This window comes from Mirounga angustirostris, unplaced genomic scaffold (genome assembly GCF_029215605.1).
Source record: "Mirounga angustirostris isolate CCGP_5_RB_7025 unplaced genomic scaffold, mMirAng1.0.hap1 SCAF_3, whole genome shotgun sequence".
In the NCBI taxonomy this organism is placed as follows: Eukaryota; Metazoa; Chordata; class Mammalia; order Carnivora; family Phocidae; genus Mirounga; species Mirounga angustirostris.
The window spans coordinates 187,430,892-187,452,686 of NW_026991711.1; the positions used below are offsets into that span (position 1 = coordinate 187,430,892).

The 21,795-nt window shown below is 55.2% G+C and overlaps 1 protein-coding gene and 1 long non-coding RNA gene across 2 annotated transcripts in view; one reads left to right on the forward strand and one right to left on the reverse strand.

Moving 5' to 3' along the window:
• Positions 1-13,229, reverse strand: part of LOC123838741 (uncharacterized) — a 47,422-nt gene extending 34,193 nt beyond the window's left edge. The window contains exons 1-2 of the long non-coding RNA XR_010410343.1: positions 12,856-13,229; positions 11,855-11,940 (exon numbers count right to left, since the gene is read on the reverse strand). This is a non-coding gene — a long non-coding RNA (uncharacterized LOC123838741). The remainder of the gene's footprint in view (positions 1-11,854; positions 11,941-12,855) is intronic.
• On the forward strand, positions 1,051-2,169 carry TEX44 (testis expressed 44). Its single transcript, XM_045867436.2, has one exon. It carries the CDS (start codon positions 1,051-1,053, stop codon positions 2,167-2,169), a length of 1,119 nt encoding a protein of 372 aa, XP_045723392.2.
• Positions 13,230-21,795: the final 8,566 nt, after the last annotated feature.

Below are 21,795 nucleotides of genomic sequence, written 5' to 3' on the forward strand. Positions count from 1 at the left end.
GGGGCTCAAACTCACGACCCTGAGATCAAGAGTCACACACTCCACTGACTGAGCCAGCCAGGCACCCCAACAGAAATTTATTTCTCACAGTTCTGGAAGCTGGGAAGTCCAAGATCAAGGCACACGCCGTTCAGTGTCTGGTGAGGACCCGCTTCCTGGTTTGTAGATCGCCCCCTTCCGGCTGCATTTTACATGGAGGAGGGGGCCAGACAGCTCTTTTTATAAGGGCAGCAACGCTGTTCACAAGGGCCCCACCCTCATGACCTAAGCACCTCCAAATACTATTACATTGGGGATTAGCTTTCAACCTACGAATTTTGGGGTGGGACACATTCAGTCTATGGCGCCCCATAACCAAAGATGGTTATTGCTGGGAGCTGCCCAGGCCCTTAGTCTTCACTTATTTCTCCTCACCACCGCTGGGAAACTGACTCTCTGCCGAAAGACTGGCCAAATCCGGGTCCTGAGTCACCAGTGTGGACAGAGAGGTGCTGGGACTGGTTCCTTCTAACATTTAGATAAATGTTAATAAATAACATGTTAATAAATAAATGTTCATCGATAAATCGCCAGACCCGTCCCATGATTCCTGTGGGCACCAGCCCCTGCATCTATATGCACACCTCCACTTTTCCCCAAAACATTTGCCTTTCTCTCCTCATGTACCTGCAAACTCAGCTGTAAATTATCCCGTGGGGCGCCTGGGTGGCCCAGTCGGTTGAGCGTCTGCCTTCGGCTCAGGTCATGATCCCGGGGTCCTGGGATCGAGCCTGCTCCACGGGGAGCCTGCTTCTCCCTCTCCGCACTGCTGGTGCGCTCTCTCTCTCCCGCTGTCTCCCTCTCTCTCCGATAAATACATAAAATCTTTAATAAATAAAGTGTCCTATGGACTCAGCCCACTAGGGCAGCCCCTCCAGAGGTTCAGGACCTCGCTGCACAAGTACCTATGACATCGCTAGCTGCCTACAGCCCCCTGTGACCTCGCTGCCTGAACAAGGCGAGCAGGGCCGTGGCCACTCCCTCAGCCAGCACAAGTGACCGAGGGTCCAGATGACCAGCAGACCCTCGGGAGAGGCCAGAGATGCCAGCATCCGCACACATGGCGACAGCAGACCCACGGACGGTCTTACTGAGGGGTCCCCACATCAGGTCCCCCTCCCTGCAGATGCCCCAGTGGCTAACGGTGCTTTAGCGTCATCCGTCGAGTCGGTGACCTCCAAACCCACATCAGCGTCTGGGGATGAGGACAGGCCTGAAGCTGCTGAAAGGCACAGCCGGGAGCCCACGGAGGCCTCAAGTGCTCGGCAAACGTCCACGAGCCCCCAGGACCCAGCACGCGACAGACCGGTGCAAGACCCGGGCGTGACTCAGAGCCTTCAGACGTCCCTGTGTGACTCCCTGGCGGAAGAGACACGGCAGATGGCAGGTACCCCGGGCGGAGAACGAGAGTCAGCTCCGACTACCCCAAGGACTAAGGTTCAGCTCCGCGGTAGCGTGGACGCTCAGCCCATCGTGAGCGCGGCAGACGTGGATGGCGAGCTTGGCAGTCAGGCCACCAGCACCACCGAAACTGTTGAGGAGGGACCGGAGGGTCCGGAGGCCTTGAACGCGGACACTGAAGCTTTGCCAGGAGCCGGGTCCCGGCGAGTGACTGCGGGGGATTTGGAGGACCGCTCGGGAGACCTGCAGGCTCAGCAGTTGCCTCCTTCCCCGGGAGGCAGCACCCCGCCCTCGCCTGGCCCCCAAGAGGCGGCCCTGGGGAGGGGGTCCCTAGACTCCAGGCTTTACGAGGCCAACGAGGAGAACACCTACATGCGCTCCATGACCAGCTTGCTGGGCGGAGGTGGGGGGTCCATCAGCTCCCTGGCAGACGTCCTGGTGTGGTCTGAGACCACTGTGGGCATGGCCACGGCTCTCCTGGCCTCCGGCCACAGCTCCGTGACCGACCTGCTGTACAGCACTGGGCCCAGCCTGCGCTCTGTCTCCAGCATCCTGGGGAGCACCTTCTCCTCTGGGCTGATGGCCGGGACTAGCTCGGCCCTGCGCTCCGTCACCCACGTGCTGGAGACGGTGGAGCAGAGGACTGTAGAGGGTGTCCGCTCGGTCATGCGCTTCCTGACCAGCCACCTTCTTCCCGGCCAGGCCCACGCCGGCCCAAACTCTGAGTAGCCCCACGGAGGGAGCCCCGAAGGACTGGCTCAGCAGCCTCTGAGAGCCCTGGCACCCTCAGGCCGGCTCCCTTGCCCACCCCTGCCCCAGCTGGCTCTCCCCAGATCGGACAATAAAGCACCGGCGAGCGTTTATTTTCTAAGCGCAGAAAGGTGTCCCCTGAGGGCTTCTCGGGTTGTCCTGTTCAGGGGGCCTGGGGGATGAAGTCCAGAAAGAGCAGAGCCTGGCAGGATGGGGGTGCCAGGCGTGGGGGCCTCAGACCTGCAAACATTGACCCTGGCTGGACCTCCAACCAGGTGAGTGCGTTCCTGAGGCAGTGAGACCTGCCCCTTCCCCAGGGTCTGCCGGTGTAGCGGGCTGGGGGGGCCCCTGCTGGTGTAACGGGCTGGGAGGGCCCTTCTGGCGTAATGGGCTGGGGGGGCCCTGCTGGCGTAACAGGCTGGGGGAGCCCTGCTGGCGTAACAGGCTGGGGGAGCCCTGCTGGTGTAACGGGCTGGGGGGGCCCTGCCGGCACTGCGGGCTGGGACCCCCCAGTGAGGTTGAGAGGACGGAGCCAGACCAATGTGGGTTCACACCCCAGTGCTGTTACTGATCCTGGGCAAGTCGCTTCACCCTCTGAACTTCCGATTCTCACCCATAGGACGGAGAAGGGGCCCACACGGTGAGGATGTTTAGGAGACGTAAGGGAAACGAGGCAGGGCCTACCTCGCGGCGTCTGGCACCTAACGAGCGCACACGTTACAGCCGCCGTCTCTCCTCCAGCAGGCCGGGCAGGAGCAGGAGCAGGATCTAGGCAGGGGGGCCAACTGTCCCGGTTTGCCTGAGACTAAGAGGGTTCCTGGGATGTGGGACTTTCAGATGTAAAACCAGGAAAATCCCGGGCAAACTGCGGCGAGTTGGTCACCCTAGACCCAGGTTTCTTTATAAATGTCTACGTTGGAAAGGGAGCGCCTGGCAGGATAGGGTGTCACGGGACTTGGTGAGCGGCGCTCCAGCGACACATCAGCCCCACTCCTGCCCCTGGCCCGGTGACGAATGCGGGTCCCACTCCGCACACCTCCCTGCCTCAGCCCTGGCCGTGGTTTTGTTCATTCGGCCGTCGGCAAGTGGAAGCCCTGGTCAGAAACTGGCCACTGATGCGTTTGTTCGCCCCATACAGTGTTTCTCAAATTGTGTATTAATTGCTAACACTTTAAAACCAGGAGATTTTAACATAAAATTATGGATTAAAAAAATAGATTTCTGTGTCTCTTAAAAAACCTTGAGGCCTTGGGGTGCCTGAGTGGCTCAGTTGTTAAGTGTCTGCCTTCGGCTCAGGTCATGATCCCAGGGTCCTGGGATAGAGCCCCGCATCGGGCTCCCTGCTCCGCGGGGGGCCTGCTTCTCCCTCTCCCGCTCCCCCTGCTTGTTTTCCCTCTCTTGCTGTCCCTCTCTGTCAAATAAATAAATAAAATCTTTTTTAAAAAAAACCTTGAGGCCTTATTTCTTCAGAGGAACTGCAGTCGAGCTGCCCTCTTTAGAGGGATGCACCTGGCCTGCATAGTGATTGATGTCACCTGCCCGGCCCCCAGAGGCACGCCTTTGCCACCCCGACCCTGCAGGTGGCTCCCATGAGGAAGTGGGATGCCAGGCCGCAAGGGGATGTAGAGACAGGTGTGTCTACACCCTCTTCTCGAGGAGCTGCCACTTTCTGTCGGTGAGACATGAACCGTCCTCACCGTGAAAGCAAAATGCTCAGAGGAGGAAGATTGTCCATTCAGATCCCAGGAATTGGGGTCTTCCAGAGGATCACCTGAGTCAGGCGTGAAAAGACGGGAGCGGTGGTGTCCCCCCGACAGAGGGGACAGGACCACCAGCTGAGGCAGGCCTGAGGCGCGCTTAGCTGGGGAGGGCGGCGGCCAGTTCGAGCTGACCTGAGCCCAGAACAGAGGACAGGTGACCACGTTGCCAGTGTAGACCCCAAATGCTTTCCGCAAATGATTTCTGAACCGGGTAAGCGCCACTCTCTGGCAGGCACGGTCCCAGAGAGACTGCCAAGGTGAAGGAAGGGACGGAAACCAAACTCAAACCAGAGCAGCTGAAGGGATCAGCCGAAAAGCATAACTGCCAAGTGGGCGTGGCTGGACCCGGGGCTCAGCCTTGTCCTCAGGGCTCTGTCTGTCTCTCCAGCTCTGGCCCTGCCACCCCCCTGCTGGCTCCATTCCCAGGCGGCTCAGCCACCTTCCTGCAAAGACAGAGGCCCTTGTTCTCACTAGCTCTGGTAGGTTTGGCCCCCTTGCTCGCTCTCCTGCACCCATCACTGAGGCTTTGGAAATGAAATACCTCATTACCTGGCTTGGGCCTCACACCTACCTGGGGGGCTGGGGGGGTGGGGGTGGACACCAGGCTCAGCCCAGCAGTGGGGGTTCCCACAGGAAGAGCTGCTGGATCCACACCATTTTGCGTGTTAAAGCGTCGTAAAAGAGTGTGGCCTTGGGGGCCAGGCTGCCTCGAATCCTGCTCTACCTCCTACTAACTGTGTGTGTTACTTTTATCTCCCTATGCCTCAGTTTCCTTATCTGTAAAATGTCAATAATAGCGGTACCTACTGCATCGGGCAGCTGTGAGGGCGACATGAGTTAATGAGTCAAGTTCATAGAACAGTGCCTGGCACGCTTGAGTGCTCCATGTTGGCAGTCACCGTGATTATAGTTACAGACGCTTCGGTGGACTCCTTGCTAAGGACTGACTTTCCCTGCTTGCTCCAGCCTTCCTCTCTGCTGCGGAATCACAGTCATGTGGGCAAATCCTCCTGGCAACTTCTCTGTAGGTGCCCCCCCCCCCGGGCATCCAGGTGCTAGTGCACCCGGGGAGAAGGGCAGACCTGCACGCTGGGGGCTGAGGGTGAGACACGGACAGAAGTGGGAGCACCCCAACTCTGGATAAAATGCCAGAGGGAGAAAGGAAAGGCCCAACGCAGGAACCTGGGGAAAGGCCCCAGTCCCCAGGCAGAGGGAAGCTGTCGGCAGGCGGGAGTGCTCCCACCCATTATGGGCATGGGGGCCACAGTGCGGGCTGCACATGGAACAAGGGGAGCACTACTGGGGAGGAACAAGGTGGTGGGTGAGGGGGAAAAGAATGAGCAGGAGAGGGGTGCCTGGGTGGCTCAGTCATTAAGCATCTGCCTTCGGCTCAGGTCATGATCCTCTCTCGCTGTGTCTCTCTCTCTCTCTGTCAAATAAATAAAATCTTTTAAAAAAAGATCTTTTTAAAGAGAAGCTTCATTGTAAGAAAAGTTAGAAACTTGACACCATCTTGAGAATGGTTAAAAAAAGGGAGGGGAAGCTAAATCTTGGTCAGTGTTTTTACTTGTTTTCTAAGGACAATGTTATTGTTTAGTCTACAGCCGCTTGCCTAATTGGTTAAAGTCACCATGTGATTGTGGTCAAGTTTATAGGTTTGCCTGGGTGAGGCACAGATTCTATCCAGGAAAGAGTGTCTCCAAAAGAAAGTGACCACAGATAAGGGCAGTCCCCCCCCCCCCAGGAGGAGGTAACAAAGTGTAAAGGTAAACTAAGGTCTTAAGTACACATTTACATATTTAAATGAAAGACTGGATCCTCTCTGGGCTAAAAGAAAGCCTCATTTCCAAGACTGCCTGGTTCCCGAGCTTCCAGTCCCTAAGAGTGGAGGGTGCGCCCTCTGCTGGAAAGAAGGCAGCACTGGCCTGCAGCAGGAGGGCGCGAGGCCAAAGCCCAGCCTTGAGGATGTTTGCTTGGGGATTTGAGAAACACCCGTGAGAGAAAGGGGGGTTAAAAGAAAATTTTCTTTACTCGCAACACTTCTGACACCAAATGTGTGGGTTTTCCACACCAAGCAATTCTCCAATTCTCTGCAGACACCCACCTGGGTGTCCTACAATTCAATTCTGGCACCAGCTTGAGTTAGCACAAACCCTACGGGTTAAGGGCTCAGTCCCACCAGATTGCCCCACTTCAGGTCCCTGAGTACCCACTCTTCTCTCTAATGTGGCCACAATCAGGGATTCCCACGACTCTCCCCTCAGGTTGGATAATTGGCTACAAGAACTCATAGAACTCAGGAAAACACTATCACTGATTTATTATAAAGGATATTATAGATGATACAAATGAACAAGCAGATGAAGCGGTACAGAGGGCAAAGTCCAGAAGGGTCTCAAGCACAGGAGTTTCTGTCTCCCAGGAGCTGGGATGTGTCGCCCTCCCGACATGTGGATGCTTTCACCAACCCAGAAACTCTTCAAACTCTCATGTTCAGGGTTTTTATGGAAGTTCCATTATATAGCCATGGCTGATTAAGTCATGGGTCATTAAGCCAATCTCCAGCCCCTCTCCTCCCCCCAGAGGTGGAGAGGGTGCTGAAAGTTTCAACTTTCTAATCCCAGGTTTGGCTCCTTGGTTTCTAGCCCCCCATCTCCAAGAGTCAATTACACAAACTCAGGTATCTTTGAAAGGGGCATATTATAAAGAACAAAAGATGCTCCTCTCACCCCTCTCACCACTCAAGAAATTCTAAGAGTTTTAGAAGTTCTGTGCCAGGAAGCGGGCAGGGGTGAGGCAGAAACCAAATATATATTTCTTATTATTCAGAATAAACTCTAAGATACCACCAATGGAGTTGACTCGAGGTGGCTCTCTGCTCAGCGGGGAGTCTGCATCTCCCTCTCCCTCTGCCCCTCCCCGCCTCTCCCCCACCCGCTCATGCACACACTCTCTCAAATAAATAAAATCTTTAAAAAAAAAGGGGGGGGAACAATGGCAGGAGGACAGAGGGGGATAGACCCTCCCACTGGGGTCACCCCCAGAGCCCAAGATCATGACAATGTTTGTAGAATAGCGCTCCAAGTCAGACCGCAGAAGGCCCAGAGTCCTCCAGAAAGGATCCCACCTTGGCAAAGGCCTTCAAGGGTGGGGTCTGACTGAGGGGGTCTCTGGAAGAGCAGTACCCACTGAACCTGTGCTTGAATGCAGGCTGCTCCCCGCCCCCGGGGCGTCGTCAAATGGACCCTGACGTACTAGATGAAGGTCCTACTGATTTCCAGGCTCAGTTTCCTCATCTATAAAATAGGTCTCCCATTTGCCTCACAGGGATGCTATCACCAATAATGCATATTTTTTAAAATAGCATTTAACGGTGGCATGTGACAAATGTCAGTTTTCTCCCTTCCTTGGGGTTTTCTGCATTGTCTGTGTATTGATCAGGAGTCTTTTAATTTGGAAGTGACAGAAACCAGCCTGAAACAGCTTGATGGCCCAGATTGATGGGCCAGGCAGAGAAGGGCTAGGAAGAACTGGCTTTGGAGATGCCCGGGATCAGGGCAATTCTGCCTCTTCTCCAGGCTTCTCTTCCTTGCGGGGAACGTGGCTCCTGAAGGCTCCAGTCCCACAAGCTTGCACTTCCAAGACTAAGAGGAAAGATCTGTTTCCCTGCTCCTGCCTGATAACTCCTCCGGGGGAGTGCTCTGGTTGGCCCAGCCTGGATCACATGTTGGAAAGGCCTTCCTCATCCAGAGTTCCTGGCACCTCCCTGAGCAGGTGGCTCTTGGCACCCTGAGCTGTGTCCCTCCCAGAGAGGAGAAGGAGGCAGTTAAGGAAGCCTGTCCCCTCTTGGCTTTCCTTTGTCCTCACTGCAGGTGGCACTGCTCTAACCTCCCCCTGCAACTCAGTGGAGGCCTTCAGATAAAAACCACCTTTCCCACCAGTCTGTAAATGTTCTACCCACAGTCAGAGGCTTCCTTCGACCATGTGCTTTGGAAAGATCTGAGGCATTCGTAAGTGTACTCCATCTAACTCCATGAATTAAAAAATATTCCTCTGCATCTCTGATTTTTAAATATCAACCAGTGAGGAAATAGGATTCACTTAAAACACCTGGTTTGGCCTCTCTGACCACCTGCATTTTATTAGTACTTGTCAAAATACAGTTTCTGGTGAGGAAAAGCACCTCCCACACATGGCCTCCACCACACTGAACTTAAACAAGAGAAGCAAGGTCCTCTAGCAAGAGGAGGAAGTTAGGGTTACCCCTGACCAAAGATGGGTAAGTTGAGGCAGACCAGGGCAGGGCATGATGGCAGATTACTGCCGGCCCCTGCATAGTTCTGGGCTTTGGGATTCCGCACGTAATGATGGGCTGTGGTATGAAACAGAGATGGGAGGGAGACAGAGCAGCCCAAGAACAAGGCCCACGCCAGAAACTCGGCGAGGCGCTCGGCAGGCCCCCCCTCCCCACACCCCTCACCCAGAGGTGGCCTGGTCACACTGCAGCCAGGGCAGGGAGGTGAATGGCACAGCGCAGACACCAGGGGAAGGCACAGGAGCGGAGGAGCGAACCAGGGATGGGAGCAGAGTGGCGTGAGCAGGGCCCGGTGTCTCCTCCCCCAAGGCGGGTGGCCAAGCGAGGCAGAGATTTCCTGGGCGACCCGGAGGGGAGGGGAATGAAAACGCCCCCGTCCGGCCACCCGCTCCTCGTTGCCAGAGCAGGAGCCCAGGTTGCGGCCTGGTGAGAAACGAGACTGGAACGGAAAGCTGGGGCAGTGAGACGGGGTGACGGCAAACAAAGGCCTCTGGCCGGGGGTCGCGCTCAGGCCGCGCGGGGCCCTCGCCGGCCGCCCGAGGCCAGGCGCCGCCGCTTCCTCGCCTGGGCTCGGCCCCCTTCCGCCGGAGCTGGGGGCTGGGGGGCGGGGGGCCCAGCTCCGGGGCGGGGCCGGGGGCGCGGCCCGACGGGCGAGGGGCGGCGAGGACAGCCCCGCCCCGCCCCGCCCCGCCCCGCCGTGTCCCTGGCGACCGAGGCCTCAGCGCCGGGGCGGGGGCCGCGCGCGGGTGTCTACGCCGGTTGCTACGCAACGGCCGGGTGACGTCAGGCGATTGAGTTTGGTTCCCAAGGTAACTGGCCGGGCAGCTGGGCCGGGAACTATTTGCGTCTGTCCCCAGAGGGGCTGCGGAGCCTCCGGGGTCTGGCGCAGCGGAGGAAGTGCGCTGCTGGCCCGCGGGCAGGCGGGGGGACAGAACACAGAGGCCCTTTCAGCTCTCGGAGGCCGGCGACCCGGGCGGGGCGGTGTCTGAGCCCTACCGGAGGACGCCCCTCCTCCGCTCCCGGCCGCCCCCGTTTTCGCCCCACGCCTGAGGGGGAGGCCCCCGGATCGGCGGGCTTTGTCTACTTCTAAACGCTCCCCTGGGTAAACTCTAGGAAGAAAGGGGCTTCTGTTTGTAGCGGCCCGGCCCTCCCTGCACACAGTAGGCGCTCAGCACGGCATTCCCGTGGGACCGTGGACGTTCGCTGCCCTCTCAGAACCCCGCGTCAGGTTCTGACCTCCCAACGCCTCCGTACCTGGCCTCGGTGCCCCGGTGAGCTCATCAGCAGGCTGGCTCCATGATTTGGGGGGGCCACAATGCAAAATTAAATGAGAGGCCCCTTGGTCAAAAATGACCGAGGGACAATGCAGGAAACAAACCCTGGTCCTGCCCACTGAGGACGGACTGCAAGAGCGTGGAAGTGACACGTCCGTGGGAAACTGAGGCAGGGGACATCAGTCACAGAGGAGAGAAGATAAGGCTCAAATCTGGAGTGGAAGAAGGTGAGGGCCAAGACACGGCAGGAGCAGAAAGACCATCAGGTGTGCACAACCCAAGCAGTGACCTAAATCTGAGCAGTGACCAGCTCAAATCAGAGCTGGCCTCAGGTTGCCTGGGGGACCCCTAGGGCTTCAGAGGGGTGTAACTGGGTCTCAGGACTTAGGCGATGCAGTCTAGCCTGGCTTCTCAGGCTCTTCCCTCCTAATGACATCTGTTGCAAGAGGATAACATCAAGCCTCCCACAGTCTGTCTCCAGGGAGCCACCACCACCTCCCCCAGCACAATGGGCCAGACCAGGCTGCATCCAGGAACGTGGATATCTGGGCCCAGGTCTCAGAGAACTGGTGTGCATTGACATGGAGACCAGCTATTTGCCCAGGAGCCAGGGCATGCTCTGTCCGTCCCACCCAAGGGAAGCATCTGCCCCATCCCTGTAAACCTTCATTTTTGTCAACAGTCTGACTGCTGGCCAGGGGCTCGGAGGAGCAGAGGTGTCTAGGCTGTCTTTCCTGGGCAGTGAATTGCCACAGCCTGATCCTCACTGGAGAAAAGCCTGCAGCCCTCGTCCTCTCCTCTCCTCTGGGTGAAGCAGGCTCCGTGATCCCCGTTTCACACACATGACCTGTTCTAGGACGCACCCGGGCTCACCTCCCGCCCAGATTCGCCAGACTCTCCCAGAGGATTCCTTGAGAATGGGTCCTGGGCCTAGGAACCAGAGCTGGTGCGCAGAACCAGCTACACAATTTGGGGGGCCTAGGGCAAAATGAAAATGCAAGGTCCCTTGTTCAAAACCTATTAAGAATGTCAAGATGGGGCGGGTGCATCTGTCTGGCTCAGTTGGAAGAGCATGCGGCTCTTGATCTTGGGGTCATGAGTTTGAGCCCCACGTTGGGTGTAGGGATTACTTAAAAATAAATAAAAACATGTCAAGATGGTGACAATTGAGCATTGAACTAAGCATTGGGGCCCTGGGTGACTGCATGGGTTGTACACTCACAAAACCCGCACCACCCAGCTGGCAAGTCCTAGACACCAAGCAAGGTGTCTTCCGGCACAGAGTCCAACCTGCTCCCTCTGTCAGGGTCCATCTGTTGGCCTCTCCCCATGCTACGGCCGGCCACCTCTGGGGGTACTTTCCTAACCACCCATTCAACAAAAACAGCTGAGGTTCCTCAGGCCCACCAGATATCGCATGGAGGGGATGCGTCCAGTGCTTTCCCATCAAAGGACCCAAATCACAGAATACTTCCAGAAATGTTCATTTATGCAAATGCTGGATGATTGGTTCTCTATTTTCAGCTGAAGAACACTTGCTCTTGAGAAAAATATATAAGGGGCATCTCTGTTAAGATGCTGAAATGTGAAATGTAGCAGCTGATTGATGAGGGTTTGGCACGAATCAACACTCAAATAATATATAAGAACAAAAGTCAAGCGTGTGTTTGCAGCCTCTTAAGGTCTATGGCACACCCACAGTTCATCTCAGTCTGCCCTCAGGGAACCAGGGAAGGGAACCTCTGCCTCAGGCCATTGGATTCATCTTCACCCTAGGATCAGGCCCTGCAATAGGGACAATGGTGAAAGACCTCCCCTGCATGGGAGCTTCCCAAGGTTCAGCTGGGCCTGAAGCCCTACTTCTCCCTCCTTCTCCTGCCACCTTCCCGACCCTTCCATGGATGTGACCCCAGGAGAGCTCCCTGATAAACCTCCTGTACACTAGTCTATGAAGTCTCTCACCCACCGGAGGCACCCATGGGCCCTTCCCACCTCTTTAACTGCCCTATAACAGTTGTTCTTTCATTTGTTCAACAGATCTTCACTGAAGGCCTACTATGCACCAGATGGTGTTATAAGTCCTGGGGGTAAAGCAGAATAAGGCAAGTAAACACTCTGCCTTCATGGAGCAGACATAAAGCAACCAAAAATATAATGCAATAACATCGAACTTAGAAGTTCTATTAAAAATAAACAACAACAGAATGATACAATAAAGAATATCTGATCTGAGCTGGGGGCAGGTACTTTAGATCAAACTTCCTCTGGGTCAAGGAAGCCCTCTCTGAGGAGGCAATATGAGGCCAGGCACTCACCAGTTTGAAGGACAAGCATCGACCAGGCAAGTTCAAAGGCTCTCAGGTAGGAAGTTGGGTTGTTGGGTTCACAGGAACAAATGGTCCTAGAATAAAGCAAGCAATGGGAGGGGCACCTGGGTGGCTCAGTTTGTTAAGCGGCTGCCTTCGGCTCAGGTCATGATCCTGGAGTCCTGGGATCAAGTCCTGCGTGGGGTTCCCTGCTCATCGGGGAATCTGCTCCCTCTGACCCTCCCCCCTCTTGTGCTCTCTCTCTCTCAAACAAATAAATAAATCTTTAAAAAAAAAAAAAAAAGCCAGCAATGGGAGATGAGGTCAGAGGCAAGGCCAGATGATTCAGGGCCTGGAAGAAGAATCCAGAAGAATTCAGCTCTTATTCCGAATGAGGTGGGAGCCATGGGGCAGTTTTAAGCAGGGCAATTATGGCAGTCACCTGTTTAAAGCCTCACTCTGGCTACTGGGCAGAGACAGGACTCACTGTGTGTTTCACCTGCTCTTTGGCACGTGTTTGCCCTTTGGCCTGATTGTTACTAACTGGTATTTGTGCAATAGCCTCTCTGCTCCTTGAGGTTGGAGGCCAGTCCTGAGACGTGTTTGGATCCCCGCACCACCTTGCACTGAGTAGGTGCTCAATAAATATTTACAGGTCAACCAGCTGACCCATCTGTGTCCCCAGTGATCTTCTGGAGTCTTGCTTCTTGGACCAGCATCAGCGCCACCTGGGAGCTTAGAGGAAAGGTAGAAACCCAGGCCCCCCACCCAGGCCTCCTGAATCAGAATCTGCAATTTAATAAGATCCCCCAGAAATTCGGATGCATGGTAAAGTTTGAGAAGCACTTCTAAAGAGCAGAATAACTGGAGGGCCAGACAAGGAGGTGGGAAGGTGGAGGTGACCCAGGAGGTGAACCCAGGAGGATTAAAGTGAATCCCTTAAAGGTTGCAACCACCCTGAGTCACTGAGTCTGAGAGGAGCTCGGACCAGTAAAAAAGCTAATACTTACTGGGTGCTTTCTATAGTCAGACACCGGTTTCTCAATCTTTTACACGCATTAACTAATTCAGTCTTCACGACAGCCCTCCAAAGTGGTACTATTACAACCACCATGCCCATATTGCAGATGAAGAAACCGAGGCCCCGTGAGGTTGAGGTTATTCCAGAATCTTCAGCAGGTACACGCGCATTTGGCGGTGCCCGGCGGTTAGAGCAGGGCCTGTTCTGATTGGTGGCTGCCTGCCCTACTGATTATTCAATGTTTTGAACGTCGCCCTGGTTACCGAGCTGCATGGAAGACTCAGGATCCAAATCAGTCCACCGCGCTGGAGCCCCAAACCACGATCCTCTATCCAACTAGCGCCATCACCACCCAGAAACAGCACACCGTAGGGACAAGTAATGTGTGTCAAAATGTTTTGCAAGCTATAAAACCCAGTGTGATTGCTAAGTGCGTAGAGTCCTCCAGGGCAGAATTGCGAGAAGCCTGTTAAAGCTGCAGAAGCTGGGCCGCCAGAGGTCAGAGGAGAGACTGCTATGGGGGCGCAGCAGTTTCTCTGCTTGCTCCAAGGGGAAACTGAATCAGAAGGAAAGGCCTCCCTGAGTGGAGCCCCCAGGATCAGCCCTGAGGAGGCTCTAACTTGCCAGATACCCTCAGGCACTAATCACGTTAGCCTGGGCGTGTCTTCAAAGACTGACGGGACCCTCCTGGTATCGACCGCTAGAGGGCGCTGCTCCCCAGCCTTCGCCCCATTGGACCCCACCTGCTCACAAGAAACTAGGACTTGGAAGGAGTCCTAGTGAGCAAGCACCAGGGACTTCGAGAAATGGAAAAGGAGGGAAGGCATGAGGGAAGCGGGACTTATACACCCTTTCAATCCCCAGAACACTCTGGTGCAGGAGCTGTTGTTCCCATTTTACAGATGAGTTATCTGAGGGCCAAATATGTTGGACAAGATTCCCCCAAACCAGGACGTTAGGGAGAGGTAGGGCTGGGTCATCTGATTCCAACCTCAGTTCCCAAGGGGACCACAAGTAGATGTCAGCTCGTCTGACCCTGTCATGTCGCTGGTGTCCCTGCTTCTGTTGACCCTGTGTTCTGAGCAGAAGCCAAAACCTCTCTACGTTGCTGTATTTTCCTGCTGTATTCCAGCAACAGTTCCAACAGCCAGCACTCATAAAAACGGCCCCTTCCTGAAACTTTTGAGGTCATGGTCTCCTGCTTCATTGTCCTCCGGCCTTCAGGGACCCCCACCTGCCGTCCCAACACAGCAGCCTCGGATTCTGGCAGATTCTGGGGTCTCCTCTGATCCCTGACCCTCTGATCCTAGCCTCAAATTCTATATCCCTTCCCCACCCTAGGGACCCCACAGGTTTAGGCTTTGCCCCCTGGTACCCCACGGCAGGGAGCAGCACAAATAAACAAGGGGACATTTGAACCAAGAAGAGCCTGTGGTTGCGGCCAAAGACTTTTTTCTCCCACCAACTCCTTTTATGGCCTCTGGGTCCAGTTCCTTCTTCATAACAAGTCGGAGCTGGAAAAGGCCTCCGGAGTCGTTAGGTCCGACGTGAACCAACACTTTCCTTCTCTACATAAAAAACCCCCGCCGTGCTGCAGCCAGGTTCACAAGACGAGCTAGGCCAGGGCAGGAAGCGTCCCGCACAGGAGGGAAACTCCAGTCCCGGGCGGAACCTGGGCACGTCGTCCGCCCAGGTGGCCCAGTCCCCGCACCTGCAAGACGGAGTGCGGGTGGGGGCCCAACCGCCGCTTCGACCAAGGTCCCGCCCCCAGCTTCTGAGCTTCTGTTTCTAAACCCCGGGACCGCCCTAACGAACATCTCTTTCGGCCCCTCTCGGCCGGCCCCTTTCTTTCGCTCTGCCCTGGGAGCTCTGGGCAGCCCGCGCGTGTCTGTGCGCACGTGCGTGTAAATGATCCTGTATGTGCAGGAGGAGCGTGTGTGCGCCTCCGAACACGCGCCCGGGCCGATGCACGGGTCTGCGTGCGCCCCCTACGGTTTGGCCACCCCCGGCTGCCGCAGCTGCCAGGGGGCCGTGTGCAGCGCTGCGTGTGCCGGGCGGGTACCAGCCCGGGCCACCCTTCCGTCGCCTCGCGGCCGAAAGCGTCCGGACCACGGGGGCTGCTGCTTCTCTGGCCCCAGGCACGGGCCTCCCTTCCCGATCCAGCATTTTCTGTTTTCCCGGGCCTCCACCCCGCCCCTCGTCCTCCGCCCGCCAGGAGCGCTCCGGGGCGGGGGCTGGGAGCAGCCCCGCCCGGCCCGGCCGGCGAGGGTGGCAGGGCTGCGGGGCGCGCGCCTCCTCTCCCCTGCCGCCCCCGCCCCGGCGCCCCGCTGGGTTTTTCCATGACTGCATCCGGCCGCGGGCCGCCTTTGTTCCCGCCGTCCTTACGAGCTGGCCCGCCTCTCCTCTGTGCGCCGGGGTTTTTCCAGGGCTCAACTGGAGCATGGCGGAGGCGCGTCCTGCGCCCGGGTCGGGCGGCGCCCCCGGCAGGACCCCCGCGATCCCCAGCGGGAAGCCGAGCCCTCTCCGGACATAATGCTCCGTCCCTCCTGTCCCTAAAGCCAAGGCCTGCGGCCCTTGTGCGCAGTTGGGTACATTTGTGTGCAAAGTTGACCACCTGGCCCGCGCGCCTCCGCTCTTCGGGAAGCGCGTTTGGTGCCCCGTGTCCCTCCCCTGGCTGCGCGTTGTGCGGCGGTCAGATGGGTGCAGTGTTTGCGGAGCCAGAGCCGGGCCGCCCCGGCCTCCGGCTCGTAGAAGGGCCTCACATTTCCCCCAAAGGGCAGGAGGCGCAGTCGGGGAGGGAGGAGGCCTGGCCTGGCCGACCCCACTGCGGGGGGGGGGGGGGGGTCCCAGGCGCGCACCGGACCAGGCAGAGCTGGGAGACACCGAGCGTCCACCGCGTGCAGGCGGCCCCCGCCCCCACGGGAAAGCGGGCACACTCGTCGCAGCAAGCGCCAGAGCGCGGGGGACTCCTCCGGGCCCGGAGCCCCCTCCGCAACAGCAGGGAGGACGGGGAGCTAGGCGGGAAAGGGGGGTGGTGGTCTAGGGAGTGAGAGCAGGCACGGGATCCTCACGGGCCGCGTGGGCACTGTGTGCCCGCAGCCCCATCCTGTCCACACTGCCGGAGCCAGTCGGCCCCCGCGGAGCTCCGTTCAGTTTGGTCTCTGGGGAACGGTGGCATTGCGCCCCCGGGGAGCCTCTCAGCTGCTACTCGGCCATGTTGGCGGGAAAAGCGGAGGAAACACTGTGTTTGCTTCTGAGTGAGGCTTGCTGAGCCCTACCACAGAAGGCGGACTCGCAAGGTGGCCTCCAGCCCGGGGTATGGGGGTGAGGGGGGCGTCTGGGCAGAGGAAGCATTTCTGCATTAAGCGGGTGTCTGGCTGTGGGGGGAGGTTGGAGTCCGTGGCTGGCCCCTCCCCACAGCCGGACAGGAGGCGGCCTCACGTGGCTAAAGATCAAGAGGTAGGGGTGGGAGGAGGAGGAAGGATAAGGAACCATCCAGATCCAGGGAGGCCCCGGGCGCTCTCTCTGTGGGGGTAGGAGGGAGTGCCTGCTCCTTTCCTCCTTCCCTCCTTCCCTCCTTCCCTGGTGCCTTATCTTGTTTTCTCAGCAGTCATGGGGGAGCCTGACCACCCTGAAAGGGTGGCTGGAAGCAGGACGGAATCCAGGCCCCCCGATGGTGACATCCTGGCTTCTCCTTTCTTCTCACCACACCCTGCCAAGGGGGGCAAGTTGAGTTCAAGGTCTTAGGCAATAGGAGTGGTTCAAATGGCAAACCACAGTTCTTACCAGTCCTACCTGGCCGGGGTTGGCAGTGGGGACAGCAGGTTGGAAAGAGAATCTATCCGCTGACAACAGCACTCAGCTGTGCCTTTGTCCCCAGCTGTCTTGTCCACCATTTGCCCTTCATTCTCTCTGCTCTTGACCAGGCTCAGAATCTTAATCCCAGGCCTCAACCGTTATCCCTGAGTTCTCTCATCTATAAAATGGGGATACGAAGGGTGTCCGTCGGTTAGATGAATGTATATGTGTTTAATATATGTAAAGAGCCTGGCCCATAGCAAATACTATACAAACATTTGCTATCATTATTTAAAGTTAAGCGACTCGTCTAAGGTCCCACAGTAAGTGGCTAAGTTTTGATTCCAGCCCAGGTCACCTGGTTTCAGAGCTGTGCAAGCCCAATTTTGCACTAGCAGAATTGGGAAACAGTACCCATGTACATAGCTCATCTGCAAAGTAGGGGAAATCATAGGTGTTGGGGGTAGGAGACATTTTTCTAGGGAAGGGCCCACATTCATAATAGTGATGTCTGACCTAGTTCCCACTTTGTGGCTGTTACAATTGGTATATGGCTTTTTAAAATTACATATGTTAATCGAGAAATTTACGACAAGCCGATAATTACCTTGATGGTAGAAAACTCTAGGTCCTTCCAGCAGTAATGCGAATCCTAGGACATTTCATTTCATGTTTATTGATTTGTTTTTTGCCTGGCCTTGCGGCAGATGCTGTGGGGGCAGGGAGAGCATTCTTGGGAGGCACAGAACTCACTTCACTGCCTTCTTGTGACAATATCTATGTCTCTGTAATGGTGATATCTTTAAGTGCCAACAAGACTAGTTTAATTAACTAGCCATTAATAGCTGATGGGCAGACCCAGATGGTCCCATGATCTTCTTGCCTCTCTAAAACCAGCTGGCTAAATGAGGGTGGGACTTGTTCTAGCCAATGGAATAAGGCAAAGGTGATGGGATGGCTATGGTCATGTGCATCTGATTACATTATATGAGATTGCAATGACCGTCTCGCTCCGATACCTCCCCTCACTGGCTTTGAAGAAGCAAGCTGGGGGCGCCTGGGTGGCTCAGTCGTTGGGCCTCTCTGCCTTCGGCTCAGGTCATGATCCCAGGGTCCTGGGATCGAGCCCCGTGTCTGGCTCCTTGCTCGGCAGGAAGCCTGCTTCTCCCTCTCCCACTCCCCCTGCTTGTGTCCCTCTCTGGCTGTCTCTCTCTCTCTCTCTCTCTGTCAAATAAATAATAAAAAAGAAGAAGAAGAGAAGGAAGCTGCCGTGTTGTGCCCAGCCTATAGAGAGGGTGGGATACTGAGATACCAGCTGACACAGGCGAGAAACTGAGGCCTCTGCCCAACAGCTTGCAAGCAGATCCTGCCCCAGTCAGGCCGCAGATCGAAGTCCAGCAGAAGATCCAGTTAACCCTTGCCCAGACTTCCAGGGAGAAACTGCGAGCTAATACATGTGTATTGTGTTGAGATATTACATCTGATGTATTGTTATGCAAGAGCAGAGCACTAATGCAGAATCTGTTAGGGGAAAGGTCCTGCAAGGGACTATGAAGGGATGCGGAAAAAGTGTAAGGGATTCCGCACTTCAGGAGCTCCCAGGCAGCCCAAGTGAGAAAGGAAACATGGCATGGTTTCACTCTGACAAAAGGAAAGTCATGTTTCTGAAGAAGCCACTTGGCTCCTGAGTCGAAGAATTTGTCACATGGACTCTAGAGTCTATGAACAGCGTGCAGAGTCTGCAAGGCCCAGACCTACCTGCAGCTCAAGATCCACCCCCTCATTCTGCCTCCCTTCCTGCCTGGCCTCTTGCCACATCACTGCCCTCTTTCTGGACTGCTCTTCTCCCTTCTCTGCTCACTGACTCTTCCATTTCAAGGACCAGCTTGACCTGCGGCCTCTTTTAGGAAGCTTTCTTTAATTCCCTGGCAGAATTAACCACTTCCTTTTGATTTCCCAAATGTTTGTTATCAAAGGCATCATCTTGTATTATTCGTTTCTGATTTTTTTTACTGAGCACCTACTAAGTGCTAGGCCTCCTGTTAGGTGCAAGAGGTCCTGTCCAATATAGTACAGAGCTGTCCTTGGGGACTCAGGCCTGGTGGTGGCAGTACCTGTCCCGGGCCCATCCTTTCCTGCACACAGGCCAGGCCCCACCTCTGCATCCGCGGCGCTCAGCAAACACGGCCGCCGTCTTCGTGTCGATGAAGGCTCTGCAGGCTTTCCTCTGGTATCTCATGAGGGGTTCCTGGCCTCGTGGCAGGCTTTTTGGGGAGTGAGTCAACTGTCAAATACGCTCCCAAGTAGCTGAATCAGTTGGCCATTATGATGTAGTGATGTCCATGGGACCTCCACATTCAACATGTTGGCAGCAAATGTCAGCAGAGATGGACTTAGTTTACCTGTAATTGATATAGGGCTTTGGGGGCTGTTATTAATAGAGTCAGTGGCATTTTAAGGTTGTTCGAGGCTCCACAGTATGGGGAGATTGTGATCTCCTGTGCTGGTGATAGGAGATGTATGCATCTAACTTATCTAAAAATTGAAGGATGTTAGCAGCACGTTAGAAAGAAAGGAGGCCAAGACATGGCCTTATTAGTCCTGGTGGCCTGGCACCTCGGCTAGGAGTTTATAAAATGGGATTTTCAATTCCCTTGTAACCTGTGGCAGCCCTAACTGACATGACTTCGAAGGCCGCTGCCCATGCTGTCAGGTGGAGTTTGGAAATGTCTGAGGGCCCCAGAGGGCACAGACTGGCATTTCGCTGTTGCCAGGGGAGCGGCCGCTCCATCCTTTCACTGTGCACCCCCCCAAAATTTCCGACCAATCCTAGGCAAATGTTTGGTCCCTTGTTTTCCATTTCCAAGCATCCTGGCCCTACGGGAGGGAAGGGATGGTACCCCCAGGCCCCCATCAGTGGGGTCCTAGCAGCCCATCCTGGGGCTGCCCTCCAGACCCTGCATCTTGCTGTATATCTGATGGATTTCTCTGGCTGTGGCCCATCTTGCACCTGGGGCCTCCATTATCTCTGCCTAGAATTTCCAAGCCACTCCCCCAATCCTCCAGTGGGAACTCCCACCCCACCTCCAGACATAGACCAGGGCTTCTAGGGGTCCTTTTTTGGAGTATGATGAGCTTCCTGGAATCTGACCAGAGTTCTGCTTCATTCCCTGGAACTTGTTTACTGTGGACTGTGGCCTCTCCTGGGGGTGGTGGTGAGCCTTCTCCCCAGTGATGAGGAGCCAGCCTCTTGTTTGTTTCCTCACTGCCCCGGTTTGCCCTCCTTCCCTCCTGGGCAGAGCGGATGACCCCCCTTTAATTTCAGCTGTAGGGGAAAAAGTCTCAGGAATGGCCTAAAAAGCTGCCCCTCAGCCCCATAATCTAAAAGACCCTCCCGTGAACGGTGCCCCTTCTAGACTGTCCCCTCCCCCAGCCTCCCTAGAGCTGGACCATTTTTAGGGTCCTATCTTCATACCCATTTTTCTGCTTCATCCATGGAGTTTGGTGACCCGAGTTTTGGCCTGAAGTCTTGGCTGAGGGCCTGGCGTCTTGACTGAGGGCCTGGCATGCTTTGACTCCCCTCTCAGACTCGGCACAAGGTTCTAGAAGGACTGCCTGCTGCTGCACTGTGTGTGTGCCTGGCCCCAAACCCCACTCCCAGGACGTCACTCCACTGAGGCCACACTGAAGACATCTCTCCAGGCTCTGTTCTCTTCCTCAATCAGACAGTTCTGCCCCAGGCAGTTTCCAGCTGATGGTATGGGATTAATAAACACAGCAGGAAGTCTTTGTTCTTAAAAAAGAAAGTTCTCTTTAAAAAAAAAAAAATACTTATGCACACAACAAAACATTCAAAAAGCCAAAAAAAAAAAAAAATTCTCTCCAATACCCGTGTTCTTCAGTTCCATTCTGTACAGGTAACTATTTTTGGTGTTTCTTGTTTCTTCCAGACATTTCTAAGCCCTCACCCTGCCTCGCACCCCATCCCCACCACGGAACAAAAAGCCCTGATTTGGAGTGTTTGCCAATTTTCATGGTGTAAATACTCCCACCATGGCTGATTTCAAGCTACCAACATGATGTCCGTGAATGTGGAGTTAAGAAATAGGCAGGATCAGCTAGGGATGGGAACCGGCTCCAGCTCTCCATGGTAAAATTAGGTGTACATCATTAAACACACAGCCAGACACACACAAATAGAATCATAGGACACCTTCACTTTTCTTCTTACATTGTACTGAACCAACTTCCCGGGAAGATGAAGCCAAGTAGAGCAAGCACCACCGTGGAGCGGATCTATTGACCCATCTGTTCCTCAGAGAAGACGATAGATGGGGAGCGTCTGTCATTGAGAAGCGTGAGGCAGAAAAATACGAGGGGCATCAGGTAAACCACAGGGTAAGAGCTTTTAAGAACCTAGTGAGTGAGGGGCACCTGGGTGGCACAGTGGTTAAGCATCTGCCTTTGGCTCAGGTCATGATCCAGGGTCCTGGGATCGAGCCCCGCATGGGGATCCCTGCTCCGCGGGAAGCCTGCTTTTCCCTCTCCCATGCCCCCTGCTTGTGTTCCCCCTCTAGCTGTGTCTCTCTCTATCAAATAAATAAATAAAATCTAAAAAAAAAGAAAAAGAAAAAAAAGAACCTAATGAGTGAGGTGTCATTTTTGAAGAATAAAAACTTCGGTTTGAGTAAATCTTGAAGGATGGGTTAGCCTGGTGGTGGGTATTGAGGAGGGCACATTCTGCATGGAGCACTGGGTGTTGTGCACAAACAATGAATCATGGAACACTTCATCTAAAACTAATGATGTAATGTATGGGGATTAACATAAGAATAAAATAAAATAAAAAAAAGAAAGAAATAACATCTTAACCTCTAATGGAGTACTTAGGAGTTAAATGAACCCTTCATTCAGGACAGGATTTAAACGGTTCTGCCAGAAACAAACAACAAAACAAAAACAAAACGTTTCACCTACCTTCTTTTAAAAACTTCAAATGATTGATCCAATTTCCCAGCTAGAGAGAATGGAGGAATCTGAAAACCCAGAGAGAGGAGCCAAATGAGGGGCGTCCCATGCAGGCATGTGACCTTGGGCTTCCTCGGTGTTCTTCAGAAGCTGTGGACATCCC

What these genes read in the sequence shown, in the direction of transcription:
- TEX44 (XM_045867436.2), top strand. Translation starts at nt 1,051, where the DNA reads ATGACCAGCAGACCCTCGGGAGAGGCCAGAGATGCCAGCATCCGCACA.